The sequence below is a fragment of the Pleuronectes platessa genome, chromosome 1, assembly GCF_947347685.1.
Source record: "Pleuronectes platessa chromosome 1, fPlePla1.1, whole genome shotgun sequence".
Classification (NCBI taxonomy): domain Eukaryota; kingdom Metazoa; phylum Chordata; class Actinopteri; order Pleuronectiformes; family Pleuronectidae; genus Pleuronectes; species Pleuronectes platessa.
Genome location: NC_070626.1, coordinates 16,962,069 through 16,979,214, shown reverse-complemented (window position 1 = coordinate 16,979,214; position 17,146 = coordinate 16,962,069). Strand labels below are relative to the sequence as shown.

At 40.2% G+C, this 17,146-nt stretch overlaps 1 protein-coding gene across 1 annotated transcript in view; it reads right to left on the bottom strand.

The window, feature by feature from the left end:
- Nucleotides 1-8,103: 8,103 nt before the first annotated feature.
- spon1a (spondin 1a) overlaps nt 8,104-17,146 on the bottom strand; it is a 61,417-nt gene continuing 52,374 nt past the window's right edge. The window contains exons 9-16 of the mRNA XM_053422431.1: nt 15,958-16,098; nt 14,663-14,738; nt 14,206-14,388; nt 10,216-10,386; nt 9,953-10,120; nt 9,494-9,658; nt 8,423-8,689; nt 8,104-8,296 (exon numbers count right to left, since the gene is read on the bottom strand). Coding sequence (XP_053278406.1) covers nt 8,133-8,296; nt 8,423-8,689; nt 9,494-9,658; nt 9,953-10,120; nt 10,216-10,386; nt 14,206-14,388; nt 14,663-14,738; nt 15,958-16,098 — 1,335 coding nt within the window. The 3' untranslated portion in view covers nt 8,104-8,132. The remainder of the gene's footprint in view (nt 8,297-8,422; nt 8,690-9,493; nt 9,659-9,952; nt 10,121-10,215; nt 10,387-14,205; nt 14,389-14,662; nt 14,739-15,957; nt 16,099-17,146) is intronic.

Here is a 17,146-nt window from a genome sequence, read left to right as displayed (position 1 = left end):
GTTCGGACTTCAGTAAATATCTTAGTTAGGGTTAGCATGCTAGCTTTTAAATTTTTGAAGATATTTTCGTATGTTCACATTTCGCATCACCTCGCGATGAGAAACACGATGCACTAGATTGAACCCGCGTATAGCAGCGATGCTACTGAACTTAATTGCTCCTCTAACAACAAAGCATCCTTGCAGGGTTTCCTACGGACACTGCTTGCAAACTGAAGCTCTGTGCTTTTGATTCATACGTGAAATAGCGCAGAGCCGCCAAGTTTTTAGATTTCAAATGTCATTGATTCACCTGCAGTAGCATAGATGCTATTCGGATATTATGGGTTATTCACTTTGGTTACTGCAACAATAGCATTGGTCTACATAAGATCTCAATAATGTTATTATAATGACTTCCCCGGCAAAACGTTTTGTCTCATCTGTTTACATCGATGACTACTGATGACGTGTCAGGTTTTCGCGACGACTACTGCTGATGTAACAGGTTCTTGAAGGGCTGTTCCAATTCGTAGGGGGTGATTTCAACCACCACCTCTTGTGTCTCCGTTTCAAGGGGCAAGATAATCCTCGAAAACAAGGGGCCAAGGGGTGAAATGGGATTGGGCCTTCGAACCTTCAAACAGACAACATGGAATAAATCAATTTGGTCTAAGCCAGTGTTTACATTGTGCTTTATAACTATAATTTCAGGGGAGTTCAAAGTGAACACAATTTTGACTAGATACTTATAGTCCGAATACACTATTTAAATAAAATAACATTAGCATTGACAGATTATATTTGGTAGTGGCTAGATGTTGCTGTATTGGAGAGCAGGTGTTTCTACATTATTTGTAATATGTGTGCATGTCAGCACCATTTTGACTAAAATGTGATGCAATTCTGTGTATTTCTGTTTTTAGCAGTTTGGAACTACAGAAGTGACAGCAGCCTCACAGACATGCCGGAGTGATACATCCTGAAGTGGTGCACACAGGGAGTGTGAACTGGATTTTTGGAGCATGCCGGTCTGGTATGTGCCAACATCTTTAGAAGAGGAAAGCAGAGCAGCTCTGACATCACCTTCGGGTCTCAGCTCTTGGCAACACTGAAACGAGCAACAGAGGATTACCAGCAGAATAAATTAGTCCACAATCAACCTTATAACTTCACAAATCCTTTTGTACCAACGCACCCACCGAAATAATTAACTCTGCCGAGGAGGTCATGCTTTGTGTCTGATAGTCCGCGGAGTATCTCGAAAGTTGTGTACAGACTTCCATGAAATTCAGTAGACAGACAGTCCCCGGGCAAAAGAATAATTGATTCCATTTTGGTCGCGATCTGGTATTTCTATCTTAAGACAATAACCCTCTTTAGCCATGACTATCAAATCTGTTTTTTTCAGCCACAAATCGAACAGATAAAGAGACATTAATCCAAATCCTGAGGGCACGTGTCCAGGTTTAGCTAACTATTAAGGCCAATATTAAAAAAATCGGAATGCAGTCTTAAAGAGATAGTTCAAAGAAAATGCCCTCATTATCTACTCACCACTATGCTGATGTAGGATTGGGTGAAGTGTTTGAGTCCACAAAACACTTCTGGAGTCTCAGGGGTAAAAAGTGTTGAAGCCAACCAAATCCAATAGAACAACAGAAAAAACCCAACATGCCTCCAAACTGCTCGTTTGGTTTCATCCAAGTGTCCTTAAGCCCTGAAATTCATATAAGACAAGAAACGGCTTCATTTACACCATGTTTTTAGCTTAAATGTCCGCTGATATCGTCCTACGAGGTGCATTCACAGACCATCAGACGCACCATCGTGTGGCTACGTCCGCTAGCTTAGGAACTTCCAATGTACTTTTACACTTAAAAAACGGTGTAAATTACCTAATTTTGATACTTATTTGAATGTTGGGGATTACAGACACTTGGATGACACCACAAGAGCAGTATGGAGGCAGGTTATGTTTTCAGTTTTTTTATTACGTCTGAAGAAGAGGTCGCCGGGTTCTTCAATTGTATCGAATTTGGCTGCAACCCCGAGACTCCACAAGTGTTTTGTAGACTCAAACACTTCAACCAACCTTCCATCAGCAAAGTGGTGACTATCCCTTTGAGTTAGAGAATTGTCCAGTGTTGGCGGAGCTCTTCTACTCTTGTTGTGTCTCGTAATTACCCAATTTTATGTTTGTAATACTTTGGCTGCCAGCGATGAGAAAAGAGTAGAGAACAAATGGGAGTGTGATGCTGGGTTTCTCTGTGATTCACTGCGAGACAGAGCAATCTGGATGGAGAGATTGAAGGAATCAAACTATACTGTGGGAGCAGAGGGTTCACATTGTCTCGGAGTGTAGCCATAAAGATACCGTGTATGCACACACATATGGATATATATATATAATATAATATATAACAGTGAGCTGCAGTGAGGATAAAGTCAAAACAAATATGGTCTGTCTAATTAGAAACCACAGTGGATCACAGAGAGTCATCTCTAAAGAAAACAGCAGAGCTTTAATTACTGTAATGTAACACACAGCAGCATTATATTTTAATGAACATTATACTGCACCATGATCTGCTGCTCAATATATTCAGGGCTGATATTGCACAATTTTTTATTACCATAATAAAAATCCTGGTATCTTTTAGAGTCAATATATACAAGACTTTCAACATTCTTAATGTGGCTTGAGGCTACAGGTCCAAATGCTTGGGAGCTTAATTTGAATTGGAGTTGAAACTACACGGTTTGTTGTCAACCCCTCTACTTCCTCTAACAGATTACGAACAGCACTAACCCCGACCTTAAGCCCCCCCCGCAGAGAACACTGATCTTATTTTGAGGATGATTATCGACACTCAGCAGAGAAAATCCAGCGTTTGGCTCGAGGTGGACTCCGACTCTGTACATGAGAGGATTGTCTGAACGGCAGAGGAGTCATTGAGAAATGTGCGAGCTATGCCTTTAAAGATCATATGGTAATTTACAAGTGTGAACTATTGGGATGGCTGTGTTGTCATGGTAACAATGAGATCCTAAAGCAGGATTGTAACACTGCAACACGCTCACAGTTGATATCTTGTGTGGCACGGGAGTACAAGCCCCCTGTAGCCCCTTTAACATGTTATAAATATTCGATATATTGATTAATGTGTTTTAAACAGAAATATAAGTAATTGGATGAGTGGGCATTTGCTCATTTCTATTTAATCTGTCAGTTAACTTAAATGTAATGTTCTACATAGTTTCATAGGGTGTGTTTCTGTGTCAGTGCAGAAGAAATCTCAAAATCTCACCACACTGAACCCGTAAGCTAATGAAGATTCTCGCAAGCAAAGTGTGAAAAAACCATCTGCTTACATGTGTTTTCAACCTGGATGAATTTAGGATCTCACAAAGACAAAGGTATTAGAGTAAATCCAGAGGAGCTGCAGGGATAAGTCATTTTGGATTAAAATGCCTCAACTATTTAGCATACTGTATGTGATGACAATTTTACATAATTCAATGCTCTGTCTAGTCATTTGCTCTGTCACCAACTGCAGCTTTAATTCACAATGATAATTAGGCTCTGCAGAAGCCACATAGTGAGACATAGCCTTACCGTGGAATACCAGGCAATTTCAGATTACTGCTCGGCAAATCCCTGCAAAATGTGTTTCCCCAGCAACGGCAAGATAACATGACAGGACAATCATGGTGTGCCATCACTGTGAAGAGGTTTTACCACTGTTTTACCGTCACTTGACAGGGAGGGTAAAATGGGATAAAGAGAGAGAAATATGAGCAGGACAATGCAGAATTGCCATTTCAGTTTGGAAATTAAACATACACATAATGTAGGAGCCGGATAATGAGCTATACCCTCAGGGAGGCTGTCTCCACACAGAAAAACCCAGGGTCTGCTGTACACACTGTAATTGTTTATTCAACGAAATATTCTGAATTTGCTTTAAAGCTAACTGTCGCTTCATAAATTCCTCCTGTTCCAAAGCTGAACAGGTAAAAAAGCGAGGACATTGATTGCTGCAGTGGTGTATAAATTTGTTGAAAAGAGCCTTGGTTGGTCTGGCCACCATATTGATTTCCCCTCTGAGGTTTATTAGTTTATGAAATCCTATATTTCCTCTGTTTCTCTGTCCAGGCTGCAGAAGTGCCTGTGAGGTCAATAAAAAAGGAAGCTATTCTGTACATATATTTTTTTCCTTGTTAAAAAAATAAACAATAAAAACCTGGATGGCTGCTCAAATTGTTTTCATTTGCCCCTTCTTTTTGTACGTTTGGCCAATTATATAGACTGACCCTCTCCCATTCAGAGAGCCCTCAGAGGAAAATCAAACCAGAGCATCAAGGATTTTCCAACTCTATTACCCACCCTCCTACTTTTACTGTGCGTCTCCCTCTCACGCCTCACCGCCTTCAGAAAGCTAAACAAAAAGTCAGCTGTCAAAATAACAGGTAGCAACTATTGTCCACCTCGACATAACCAAACCCCCACGCTGTTATCCACAATCATCAAATGTGACAGATGATTGTTTAAACCAAGAATTACAGCTCGTCACATCATGAGACAGATGTCAAAGCAGTGTGGGACCTGTCATCAACAATATAGACACTTTGTTTTAATAGACGAGGATTCAGCAGAAAAGTTGAGCATCATTTACATGTATATTATCATGTAGATTACCAAGGCTGGAAAGGGGCAATTATGTTAAACCTAAATTCCTGAATTGCTTCGTGATGATATTAGGTAATAGTTCTATAATCATGCTGATCGGTGGACATCATGTCACTCACAGTGCTCGCGTTAACCAAACAAATGGTGGACAGGTTAATTCACTGATATAAATTTGCAGAGGATAAGGCAAACTGAAAAAACTAAAAGTAAAATAAATCGAATATCATCTCTGCCCATTAAGTTAAACATCACACAAATATTCTTGTTTGCGATATAAACACATTTATATTCTATTGTTTTTATTTTTCAGATTTAGATTCACGACGACCACAGAGTTCCTTCTCCCTCCATTCTGTCACGTGAATTGAAAGCCCTACAGCAAATTCTATGTAAGGGATACCTGTTAAATACCATCTCAACATCTGATCAATGAATTACCCTTATGTAACCTTAACATTAGATAATGAACACTTCACATATTTTGAAATGAAATGGAGGAGCTTCCTGCAGGGTAGGAAATGCAAATAATGGTCTCAGTAATGTGGGAATATAGTTTTGTAGCTCCTGTAAAGGGTTAAAACATTCAGAAATCAGGTACAGTGTATACTGCGGTGGGGGTGTTACAACGTGAGGGGGGCTACACCCTGGACAGGTCGCTAGTCTGTCACAAGCTATAACCACAGTATGTTTCAGTGACAACATGCAATATGTTTCCTTCGGGGTTCACCTCAAACATCTCTGAGAACATAATGAAACTCGAATCACAGCCTTGTGGTTTTACACCTCTCAAATCTCCCCTTCTGTTCCTGAGTTATGGCGTCAAATGGCAGTCGCAGGGATATTTCTACTGAACATTATGATGCCATAGTGAAGTTGATCTGAAACAGTTTGGATATAATGTGTAATCACGTCACTATTTGTATCTATTTATTATATATCTGAGTTAGAGTAATGAATTGAATGTAAATAAAGATTGTTGGCAAGGCTCCACTTACTCTCACTGTACAAAATGAAGGCATATTGAAAGAATATCAACGTGACAAGTGCCAGAAAAATAAAACGTGGGAGAAATTCTCTCAGTGTGTTGCTGAAATATTGTGTTTTAAAGAATGGGGGTCACTGAGAGACACGACAGCCGGACGGTACACAGACGCCAAACAGCCCAAAACATAATGGCTCCAGCCAAGGCTTTCACCAGCATGGAGTTCTTATCATGGTCGTCAAAATGGAGTCGTCTTTCCTCCTCCTGATATAGTTAGTTTTGCACTCGCTACCACGCCGATGGAGGGGTGGGTGAAGTGTTTGAGTCCACAAAACACCTTTGGAGTTTCAGGGGTAAACAGCGTTGCAGCAAAACCCACAATACTTGAAGTAAATGGCGACTTATTCTTCGAACATAAAATAAAAAAGTGTTGTGTCATCCAAGTGTCCGTTACCCCCGACATTCATTTCAACTCAAAATGGCTTCATTTACGCCTCCTCTGAAACCTTTAGGCCAAAAACATTTAAGGTGTGTATATCATTTATGTGTTTTATATATTATTGGAGGATTGTAGTTGCCTAATAGCCTGTAATCGTTTTATTGCTCCCAGTAACCGAAACCTCGATGAGAAACAGGTTCAATGAGGAATTGAAAAAAAAAATATATATAAATAAATATTCATCGCCGTGGCCACAGACAGAGGAAGCTCATTATAATATCACAGAGACGTGGACGGTCTACTTGCATAACTGCATCTCTGAGATGTTTTTTCCAGTCTGATCTTTAGAGATGCAGCTGGTCTACACAACTGCTCTGCACTCGACTGGATGAGGTCCAGAGGGGTTTCCAGTGAGATTACACCAGCAGATAAACAAACGCACGTCCTTCATCCATTTCCTTTTCTATTTTAAACCCAGGCAGCTCGCATCACAGTCTCCACAGGTACTTTGAGGTGTAACGGCCCAGTTGAGCCTGTAATAACCGCCCTCTCGTCATGTTTCCATCGCCTGTGAGTGTGTTGTCAGCTTCCCCCATGTGTAGTCGTGTTGGCATGGAAACAAAAATGGCATTGTGACAAAAGTATTGGATTTTTCACCCTTGTCCCCTGAGCTCCACGGTGAGGAGAGAGTGACACTGACCCCTCCCCCACTTTTTACACCAGAGAGGAGGGGTGGGGGTCAGTTAGATCCTTTCATGCTTTCAGTCAGCGCATTAATAAAACCCTCAATGATCTGCAGACTGTGTGAATGAGAAGTGTGTTAATAACCTCTGGCAGTTTTCCAGTATCATTAAAATCCCAGATCATCACGAATCAATCTCATATTTCGGGAATGTCTCTTCCATTGGGCACACTGCCCCCTTGTGGCTGGTGTGTATCAATGCAGAGAGATACAGGAGCAAGTGGAACTAGAAGGCAAAGGTTTGAAGGTCGTTACTGCCATCTAGTGGCAGTGAGAGTGAAAACCATCAACATAATTTTACTTTATTCATTCTTTCATTTTAGTATGTTTTCTTGTTGTTACTCTTTTCTCATCTTAAATTGTTTTTATTCCTATATCTCCATAGCTGTGTGATCTTTTCAAATGTTTACTATACGGTCAACTTTTCATTTTTAACTTATAAAGCACCTTGTAACTGTGTTATGAAGGGAGCTATTTAAATAAATTGTTGTATTTGATTATAATTTTTATCCCCCCCCCCCCTCCCCCGGAATAACAACGACAGATCCAGGTGACAAGTTGTCACGTTCACTTTTATTGTAAAGGTGATATTATTCCAAAATATTAACATGTTAGAGGAACAGAGATAAAGAAAAGGAAGGAAAGACATCTATAAAACATCGACACGAGACTTTGGTAAGAATCTTGGGGCACATTCTTATCAAAAGATTCCACGGCAAAAAAATCTAAAAAGAACTAATAGTGCTCCAAATCATATATCGTACAATTTGATCATGGTGAGTGTACTTGTACAACAGTATAGCTGGGTATAAAGTCAACTGGGCGTTTTGTGTCCTAGAAACAACTGAACGATTGAAGGCATAGAAAACACTGGAATGGTCGGGCACCTGTGCTTTAAAGTCTGGAAAATACTGTACTACTGAGGGATACAACAAGCTTTATATTATCATTAAATCAATTTATTGTTCCTTATCATATTGTTCAAGATATATTCATTTTACCACAACAAGTTTACAGTAATCTTGCAAAAGAGTTGTTTGTGTACCAGAGCTCCTTTGAAAGCACAGAAGAATCAGCATAGTGTAAACCCAGAGGGATCTTTCAACTCATTTCTCTTGACGAGGACTTATCTCAGCTCTGGATTTAACCGATACAGATTGGAGTACGTGAGTTTCAGCCGTAAACAAAGTGCATTGGATCATTGTATAACGGTGTGCCATGCCCCGCCCTGTAGCCAGCCCCCCCCCCCCCCACATCAGGCCCACCGTCCACACCAACCCTGATCCCCTACTCCTTCCTAGCAGGGGTGCACGTTACAAGCCCTGATCTCCTTCCTGTCCTTGCAGCTGGTCAGCTGGGCCGTCTTAAACCTCTGCTTCACCGTCATGAGCCGTTCCTGAATACCGCCGCCACACAGCTTGGTACATTCTGTCCAGCTCGACCACGGCCTCATTTTACAACCTACACATGAATATCAGGAAAAAGGAAAGAAGAGATTGTCAGATTAATGTGTGCTTCTCTCTGATCTAAAATAAAAATAATTTCTGTGGTGTTTAAGTTCCGACTGAAATGAGAGTGGATTCGGACCTGGATGATCCGAGGTGGTCTCGACTCGGCCCTGTTTGCTCCTCCTCTTCTCACGCTGTTCCTTGCGTTGTTTCTTCTCGTCGCTGTTGGCTTGTCCTCGGCTGCACTTCCTGATCTTACACTTCTTCCTCTGGATAGTTTCCTGACACGAGTCTCCTCCAAACTGTGGCTCCAGCTTCAAGATGCGTGTGCGGATGGTATGACCCTTCCCACAGGACTTGTTGCACTCGGACCAGTCGGTCCACTCCGACATGACGCAGTCTATGGCTGGGGAGGCAGAAACGGACAGAAAGAGATAGTGGCAGAGTAGAAACTGACATAAGGGCTGTAATTGATGATATAGGAGGAGACGAAGTGAAGACAAAGTAATGTGTAAAATATGATGTATTATTATCATATATTATAATTGTTTTATAACATTATATATGAGTCCATGTGTAAGGAAAATGTGTATTATCTTGTAGTGTATTGTAGCACCACAGAGAAAACTACCTGTGTCAGTTCCACATAGTGCGACTTATTTACTCATAACCACGAGCTTCACCAACTCAAACACTGACATGAAGAAAACAACCTTATATTCAGATTCTACGGATTGACACAGTTTATCATATAATATCCATTCTAGAGATGATAACAGTAAAAAATCGAAACAATTTTATTTCAACAAAAGCATACAGAATCTGTTTTTTTTAAATTTAGATTTGATACAAAATGTGGGTGGGTCATTTAACAGTTTATTATTATTTTAATATTTGATGCATTCCCTATCAGGCCTCTATCCTGGAATGATGTATATCTGTTGAGTTGTTTGCTGAATGCTACAGGAGTTTTAATTCGATCCAAAGACGTTAATTCTGCACATGGACTCATTGGTCATCTTCACCAGCCATCTCTGCATCACTGTCATTTAGATACACAGCACAGTGGCTGTGCCTCCCTTTCCCTTACCTATATGTGTGTGTGCATCAAGACACCACTTTGCATAATAACGCTGAGATTACCATTCATTTACATGCATTTACATACATTCAGTATGAGGTCGTGTTGATTGGGACGTTTATTACTTACGACACTCTGGCAGCATGCACTTCTCCACCTGTTCTAGATCCTCCGTGCACTCTCCCAGTTCCACGGGGGACTTGAGCACGCGCAGTCTCGTCCTCAGCCCCTTGCCGCACGTCACACTGCAGTCGCTCCAGTCAGACCATGGAGTCAGCATGCAGGGGATTGTGTCTGTAGAGCAGGAGTCGCTCAGTGACACACACATACAGCCAATTACAGGTAACATGATGGGGTCATATCAGTGTAACACATCTAGATCAACAGGAAATGGATCAGGTCAAGTTTGTGCCTAAATTTACTGGCGGAAAGAAGAATATGCACACAAAAAAACATCCTCGAAAAGTTCTCCTTGACTTCGGAGAGTTTACAATAACACAACTTTGTTTCGACTTCACTACTTTGCTTTACAGGACTGTTGTCAGTAGTGTCAGGAGAGTTGTGCTCCTGAAAAATGCTCCTACTCACGACATTCTGGCATCATGCAGTTCTCCACCTCGAGCACCTCTGCCCCACAAATGGAACCATCTTGAGGAGGAATCTTCACCCTGCGCTCTCTCCTCTTCTTGCCGAGACCACAAGTGGCACTGCAGAAGTCCCACTCGCCCCACTCTGTGACCAGGCAACTGCTGGGAGCTGAGGTCAAAAGAGAGAGGCATGGGTCAAGCCTCGGTGCCGTCTACATTAGATCTATAGCATTAAACTGTGTCCCCGCAGAAGAGACAACCTACAGCATTCCTCATTGACCACACAGTTGTCAGTTTCGTCTGTGGGCAGCGTGCAGAGTGAGCCGTCATCGGGAAACTGTTTGACGTAACGCTCCCTGGTATGTGTGCCCATTCCGCAGGACAAGCTGCACGGGGACCAGCTGAGCCACTCGGACATCATGCAGGTGGACGAATCTAAAGAGGCAAAGGTCAAAGGGAATGATGTCAGCAAACAAGAAACATTTGGTCGACTGACAAAGGGATTTAAAGGCACAGGAAACTCCTCATTGATTTGAATTTGAGTTAATTACCTCCAGCAAGGAGGTCATGTTTTCGTCTTCATTAGTTGTAGAGCAGGATTACGTCAAAACTACTTTCTGTGACACTTTTTGCAGATGAGGGGCAGATCAACATGATTTTGTTCACTTTCTTTAGTTTTGCAAGATTTGGACTGATATTTATGAGTGTGTGCAATTTGGAGCAGATCTCCCAAATATAGTACATTTGGTTAGTTGTTACGATGAAGTAGATCCAGTTGCATTGGACTGATTTCAGTTCAGTTTGTTCAGAACTAACCAGAGTGTAATTTTAAGTCAATAGCTGAGACTTCTCTGTTACCTTTATAGTATGTGCCCATGTTGTGTTTTACCATAGCAGCTTACAAAATGAAATGTTGCTTATTACTATTTGTGTTTTTAGTCGTTTTTTGATGGTTTTCTGAAACGTGACATGATTTCCACAGTAAAACACATGATTTTGAATCAAGAAACTATCAAATTTAAGATCCATAAGAGAATGAATTACCTTTTGATTAATCGTTTTACACCAACGACATTCATTTCTCTTCCAAAACTATAAAGGATGCTCCACTTAATGTTATAGATGTAGGTTTAGGCTTAAACACACACCTCATTGACTAAGGTTTCTTGTGTCATTATATGGGCCTCTGCGTTTTATTTGACTGTATAATAAAATTTGAAAAGGAGCAAAAGGTCAAGTAGGGACACAGGTTCTGCTCAATAAATTAAACTGAAAACAGTGGCTGTAGTTTTTGATCTGAGAGGACATGGAATGAAACGTTATAATTAACAGTAAAATGAATTGTCTCAGCGAATTTTCCGGAAAGAAATCTGGTTTCTGTCATGCTGTTGATGCTGAGAAAACCTTTCTAGTTGCGCGTTAGCCATGTACACAAAACAACACAGTGTAAGTTTTAAAAATACAATGGATTTGTCGACTGACTGCATCAGATCTTTCCTCTCACTGCTCAGTGTGTGACATCTACAGATCAGTATAGTAAACAACATTGTCATTCATATCCACTGCTTTAATTATTCCACTACATTCAAAGTGAATAAGCACTACCTTTATGCACATGAGCATATATATATACTATGGACTGCTTAAGTTGTCTGTGATGCCTTATTGCAAATCTTTATTTGTTACTTTTAACACGTTTCTTATCACCATATGTTTGATCATGATCAAAACAACTCTCACAGCTACAAGACGGCAGGAATGCAGTTAATGTAGGCTCATTAAAAATGCCCAGGTTCCGGAGCAAAAACACAAACAGATTTTCTTTCTTGTCAGCATAAATGTAGGGAGCAGACGGGGAAGGGGGAAAAAAGAAAAAGTCTTAGATGTTGGGGGATTATCTGATCTCATTTACGCCTGTTATCTTAGATTAGGGAACACATGCAACTGATGAATCACTGCCAGCTCTTCTCCACATTCCTCTCTAGCTCAACCTGCAAGAATGATGATAGTGTAGTCATACATTTTTATTCAAGTTTAGATAACGAAACAGATTAAGTGATTTCTCTTTGAAAAGAAAATGTTATTGGTAATGCAGGAAGTTGCTGCTACTTTATCTAACCAATAATCAGTAGTTGTTTGAGGCTCAACATTTACAGTTTAACAATGAACTTAATCATAAATAATCACAAACAAAACACAAATATATGGAAAGTGAATTTAACAAATAAACATGAAGGCTGAAATTGATATGACTGTAAAAGGCTCATATTGAGCGACTCTATGAGCCGACTGATTTACAGTCAGGCACTAATATTATCATTAAAATGTTATGGCTTTGGTTCAGGAGCTACAGTGGTTGCTTACCTAAGTGTAAGGTCGTACCTCAAAGTGCCTCTGATGGTTTGACAATCAGTGAGTGAGTGATCATGACTGTGACTTTGAGCACAAAGCCCTTTGAGTGGTCGATTAGAGTGAAGTGCTGCATAACTGCCGTCCATTTATCATTTTGAGACAAACTGGGATCCAACAGCCAAACGGTCTAACAACATTCTGCAGACAGCAGTCGAACAAATCAAATCAAACTTTCAAATGATTGTTGTAACCATCAACACCAAACAACAACAAATTGTGATAATGTGAGTATAAAAACATCAGTGTGTCCAAATGATGTTCCTAATCCACTGACAGTTCTTACTGGTTTCTGAGTTATAAAGATCAATAAGCAACATTTTTTGAGAATATTTTTCATGGTCTGGTAAGATTTGAGTTTGAGATGTAGCTCATAAATACGAAGACAATGGCATTTCTTTTTTGTTGGCTCTTCACTCCAGCTCACTGAACTCATAATGAAACTGTTAGAGACTGTTATGGTGAATTTGAAATGCAAACTATCTTCTTTATTCTGACTCTTTTTTGGAGCATTTTTGAATTAATTGACAGGACAGTAAAAGCGTAAAATGGGGAGAGAGACTCGAGGAATACGTGCAGCAAAGAGCCGGGTCAGAACCAAACCCTTGGTCGCTGCAGGAGGACTCCAGCCTCTGATCATCATCTTTAATTTGAGGACATTAAGAGATCAGATAAAATGAGTGTTGGGTTTCAGGCGGTTTCCTTTTTTAGAAATAATTTTCGCCCGCTTTAGAAACGATCCGTTCACAGGACACAGATGAAGCTGGGGTACAAGAAAAGATACCGCAAGTTTGTACAAGTTAAGAAATAAATAATCTTTTTCCCCCAATACTCTAGAATATATTGCAAGCAAACGCACAATAAAGTCCCGAGACAAGTAGTGTGAGGGGGAATCCATTGCGTTTCGCGGCCCTTTATATCTTGAATCAATGAGCGTTAGACTTTGCAAATAGACAAATACATTGATCAATGAGACTGAATCTTTGGCCACTGTGGTTTTTGGCTCATTCCAACACAGTTTATCCGAACCTTCTTTTAGTCAAATTTTTATTGCGGTTATTTATTCGTATTCATTTTCTGTGAATTTAAACTTCAAATTTTATTCTGTGAAGAAATGTTTTCCCCTGATTTTAAAGATGCTGGTGGGCAAAAAAGTTATCATATGACTATATAAAGTTTTTATGATTGTATTAATATTCCCGCATGATCAGCATTCAAAGTATAATCATGACACAAATAATTAACCTCCAGGAAGAACAATCTGTGTGCCATTAAAGGCGATACAATTATTCTTTCACTGACAGGATCATTTAATTTAATCATCTATTTTAAACGATTCCAATAAAACATTTATATTTGAGTCACACGCTGACTGACCCACATGGACGCCCAACATGCTGCCTCTGGCAAATATCTACGAGGCAAAACATAGAAGAAATTTAAAAAAAACCTTGGACAAGTAATAGACAGCATTTGCTAAGTGAGTAGCTCTCAGCATTTCCAAAAATATAATTAACAGCCCGAGGTTATTAAACTTGACCTGCTTTAATATTCCAAATGCTTCCATACACTCAGACCATCTTCTTTACCTCTATTCTGTTCCAGTTAAATTTGTGAAGGTGAACAGCACATTGAACGTTATCGATACAAATAAGGCTGTTGTCATATTATGGACCTAATAACCCTAAAACTTTAAATAAAATATGAAAGAGATTGGAAATTCTGATACAGGGCTTCAGTTGATGCTGAGTCTTTAGGAAACTAAACTTATTAAGATTGTTTTTATAGAAGTTTACTGTTTTCATGGCGAATACAGCGACTATCAGTCTTTGGAGAGATACTCACCCTCATCACTGCATCCGGGACCCATGCAAGGCTCAAAATCCTGAGTGTGTGGGCAGGAAACACTGAGGTCCAACTGGGCCTTCAGCATCCTCTGCCTCATCCGCTTGCCCTTTTCACAAGTAGCCGAGCTGCAGGCAGACCATGGAGACCAGTTGGAGTAGATGCACGTCTCAGGAGTATCATCTGCAGGATGGTCAAGGGTAAAGCAAGGTTATTAATACTCAAATAGGAGGTTATTTTGCTGCCCAGAGTAAGTATGGAAATACATAAACAATCAGACTTAGAAAGACATCAAAATATAATTTAAGACAATAAAAACCAGAAAATAATAGATGGAATGATTAATGATATAAATACAATTTGGCTCTGTTAAATATGTTTAAATGTTGTGCGAAAGAGAGAGAGAGAGAGAGAGAAAGAGAGAGAGAGAAAGAGAGAAGTAAAACAAAATCCTGACCTTCCTCTTTCTCCTCCTGGGCAATATCTGCTACAATGTCGTCCACATTGTCCGGCACAATGTTGCACTGTTCACCCTGTGACACACATACACACACAGAAAGTGACATTGCTGCAAAACTCCACCACTCTGCAGTTGTTTCAGTTTTGCTCTGTCTGAATCCCTCTTCTGTGAAACAGACGCAACGTGCAGGTAAACGGGAGGTCAGCACAGAATTGAACTGAAAGTGTAAACTGAGTGTGTTAGTGCGTGTATATGTGTGTACGCATATGTGGGTTATGTATAGTCCTAGAACATGTTATATTTTAATTAAAAAAAAGAAAGAACCAAGCCCACACATCTGCCTCTAGATGTCACTGAAGTACTGCTGACCTTTCATCCTTCTGAGCCAGATTCCCCAGACAACATGTCTAACTTCCCATTAAGATAGATAAAGAGCAAAAAATGATGAAAAAAAAAAAGATTATTTTTTCAACTTACATATTCAGTTTTTTCTTATTGCTTAGGAGTGAAATCTCATGACTTTTGAGGTTTTATGGAACACGATTTCCGTGATATTTGATCAAAATATTGCCTTTAAATAGTGCTATAACATGTACGAACATATCTATCTATCTGTCTGTCTGTCTGTCTGTCTGCCTGTCTGTCTGTCTGTCTGTCTGTCCTCAAAACTGGAAATATTCTTTTAATAGTTTGGAAATCGCCATAATTGTTTAGAGTCCCATAGGGTGAGATCAGCAGTTTCTCTGATGATAGAAAGGATTTAAATCATCGTTGTATCTGCTGAGCTTTGACAAAGTGATGAAGATGTAGAGAATGTCTCACTCTCTCTGTTTCTACTTCTGAAAACATTTAAAGGCATCTCTACTTCAGAGTAACGCTGTGTGAAATACTAAAAGATCTAGTACCTCTAAATGTATTCCGATTTTACGTCAGTCAAACTCGGCTTGTTCATCAGTGTAGCAGAGAATCAATAAAGACTGAGAGTGAATGCATACAGAGGAGGCTCAGAGCTGAGATAAAAGTAGACGGAGATAATTTCAAAATACAAATAAAGCCAGGGAATCTGTTACTGGTGCTAGACAGAAGTCCTATCTCGTTTTAGGACTAGTTACATGTCTGTGCTGTAATGTGCACAAGGGTTATACATTGTAAATACTGTACAGTCTGAAGATTTACCTCATCTAATGTAATTTGCTGCCAGAACATAATTGCCTGCTTTTTAATCCTTATCCAATCAAATCTACCAAGTATTTTTATTTTCGGCAAAGTCTGACAGATGAAAACAGTCTGACCTTTCTTGCAATGCGTTCGATCACCACCCTGGCCACAGGAGTGATAGCGCCCCCCTCAGGATCATAAAACGGGCTCTGTGGATGATCCAGACTGGTCAGCGGACGGATCTTATTCGGAGGAACAGTGAGCTTGTTGGGAGACTGAAAGAAGAACACAAAAACACAAAACAAGAGATTAAAGCATGTGGGCCACAAAGCGGGGGCTCTTTGGACTCTGGATTTATTTGAAAAAGTACAATGAGCACAAAGTCGCTCAAAGTTACACAAGTCACACAGAGGACAAGACTCAAAGTCGGAAAGCAGCTGTGGAGAAGTGCTATGGTTTATATGGGAGATGCTCTTATTAGTCAACAGTAAAGGTCTGCCAGCATGTGGTTGATAGAGGCACCACCGCCAGAGGCTGTCTGGAGGCAGAAGACCAGATCATCCTTCACCCCCCCACTGCGGCCACCCAGGAAACACAGAGAGAGAGAGAGAGCAGTGCTGCTTGTTTTTGTGAGAGCCAGAGGGAAATGGGGAGAGGAGTAATGAGTGGCCACTAATTAAAAGATACAGTAAAAGTAATGATACAAAGAATGGATCTCATTACTCTGTCACAGGCCTGTGACTTTAACAACTTTGTAACAGGGAGCTAAAGTCCCACTCCACCACCAGAATAGCCACAGTTTCACCATCCTCGGCTGCACCATGTTTTTTTTTCTTTCACTGATCTTTCTCCAAAGCTTTAACGTGCAACTTGTGTGTTCTGTCCTCGTTCTCAGATGGTTTGTGTAATTTGAGCGAGTCCTTCCAACATCTATCATTGAGGGTAATTTGGCTCCATGTAAACTGCACAGCAACTTTGCTAACTTTGAATTTACCTTCACTTTACTCATCGCTGTTGTTGAGGATTATGGATTTTATCCCAAAATGAATGCGTCAGACTCCAGATGCTGTAGCACCAGCCTTTCAGCAAGTTGTCATCTTATAAAGATTTGTCTATTTATTTAACCTCTTCATTTTATAAAATATCATGCATTTGGGAAAACTGAGCAATAGAGCTTTTACCCGGGATTTGGATTGACATATACCAGATGTTACAGACAACTATCACTGGATTAGGTTCATGTGGAAAAATACTTGCGATGAAAGTGATCATTGTCAGACCGTTTGTTCAGATTTGACTCTTTCTTGAATCAGATAAGAGGTA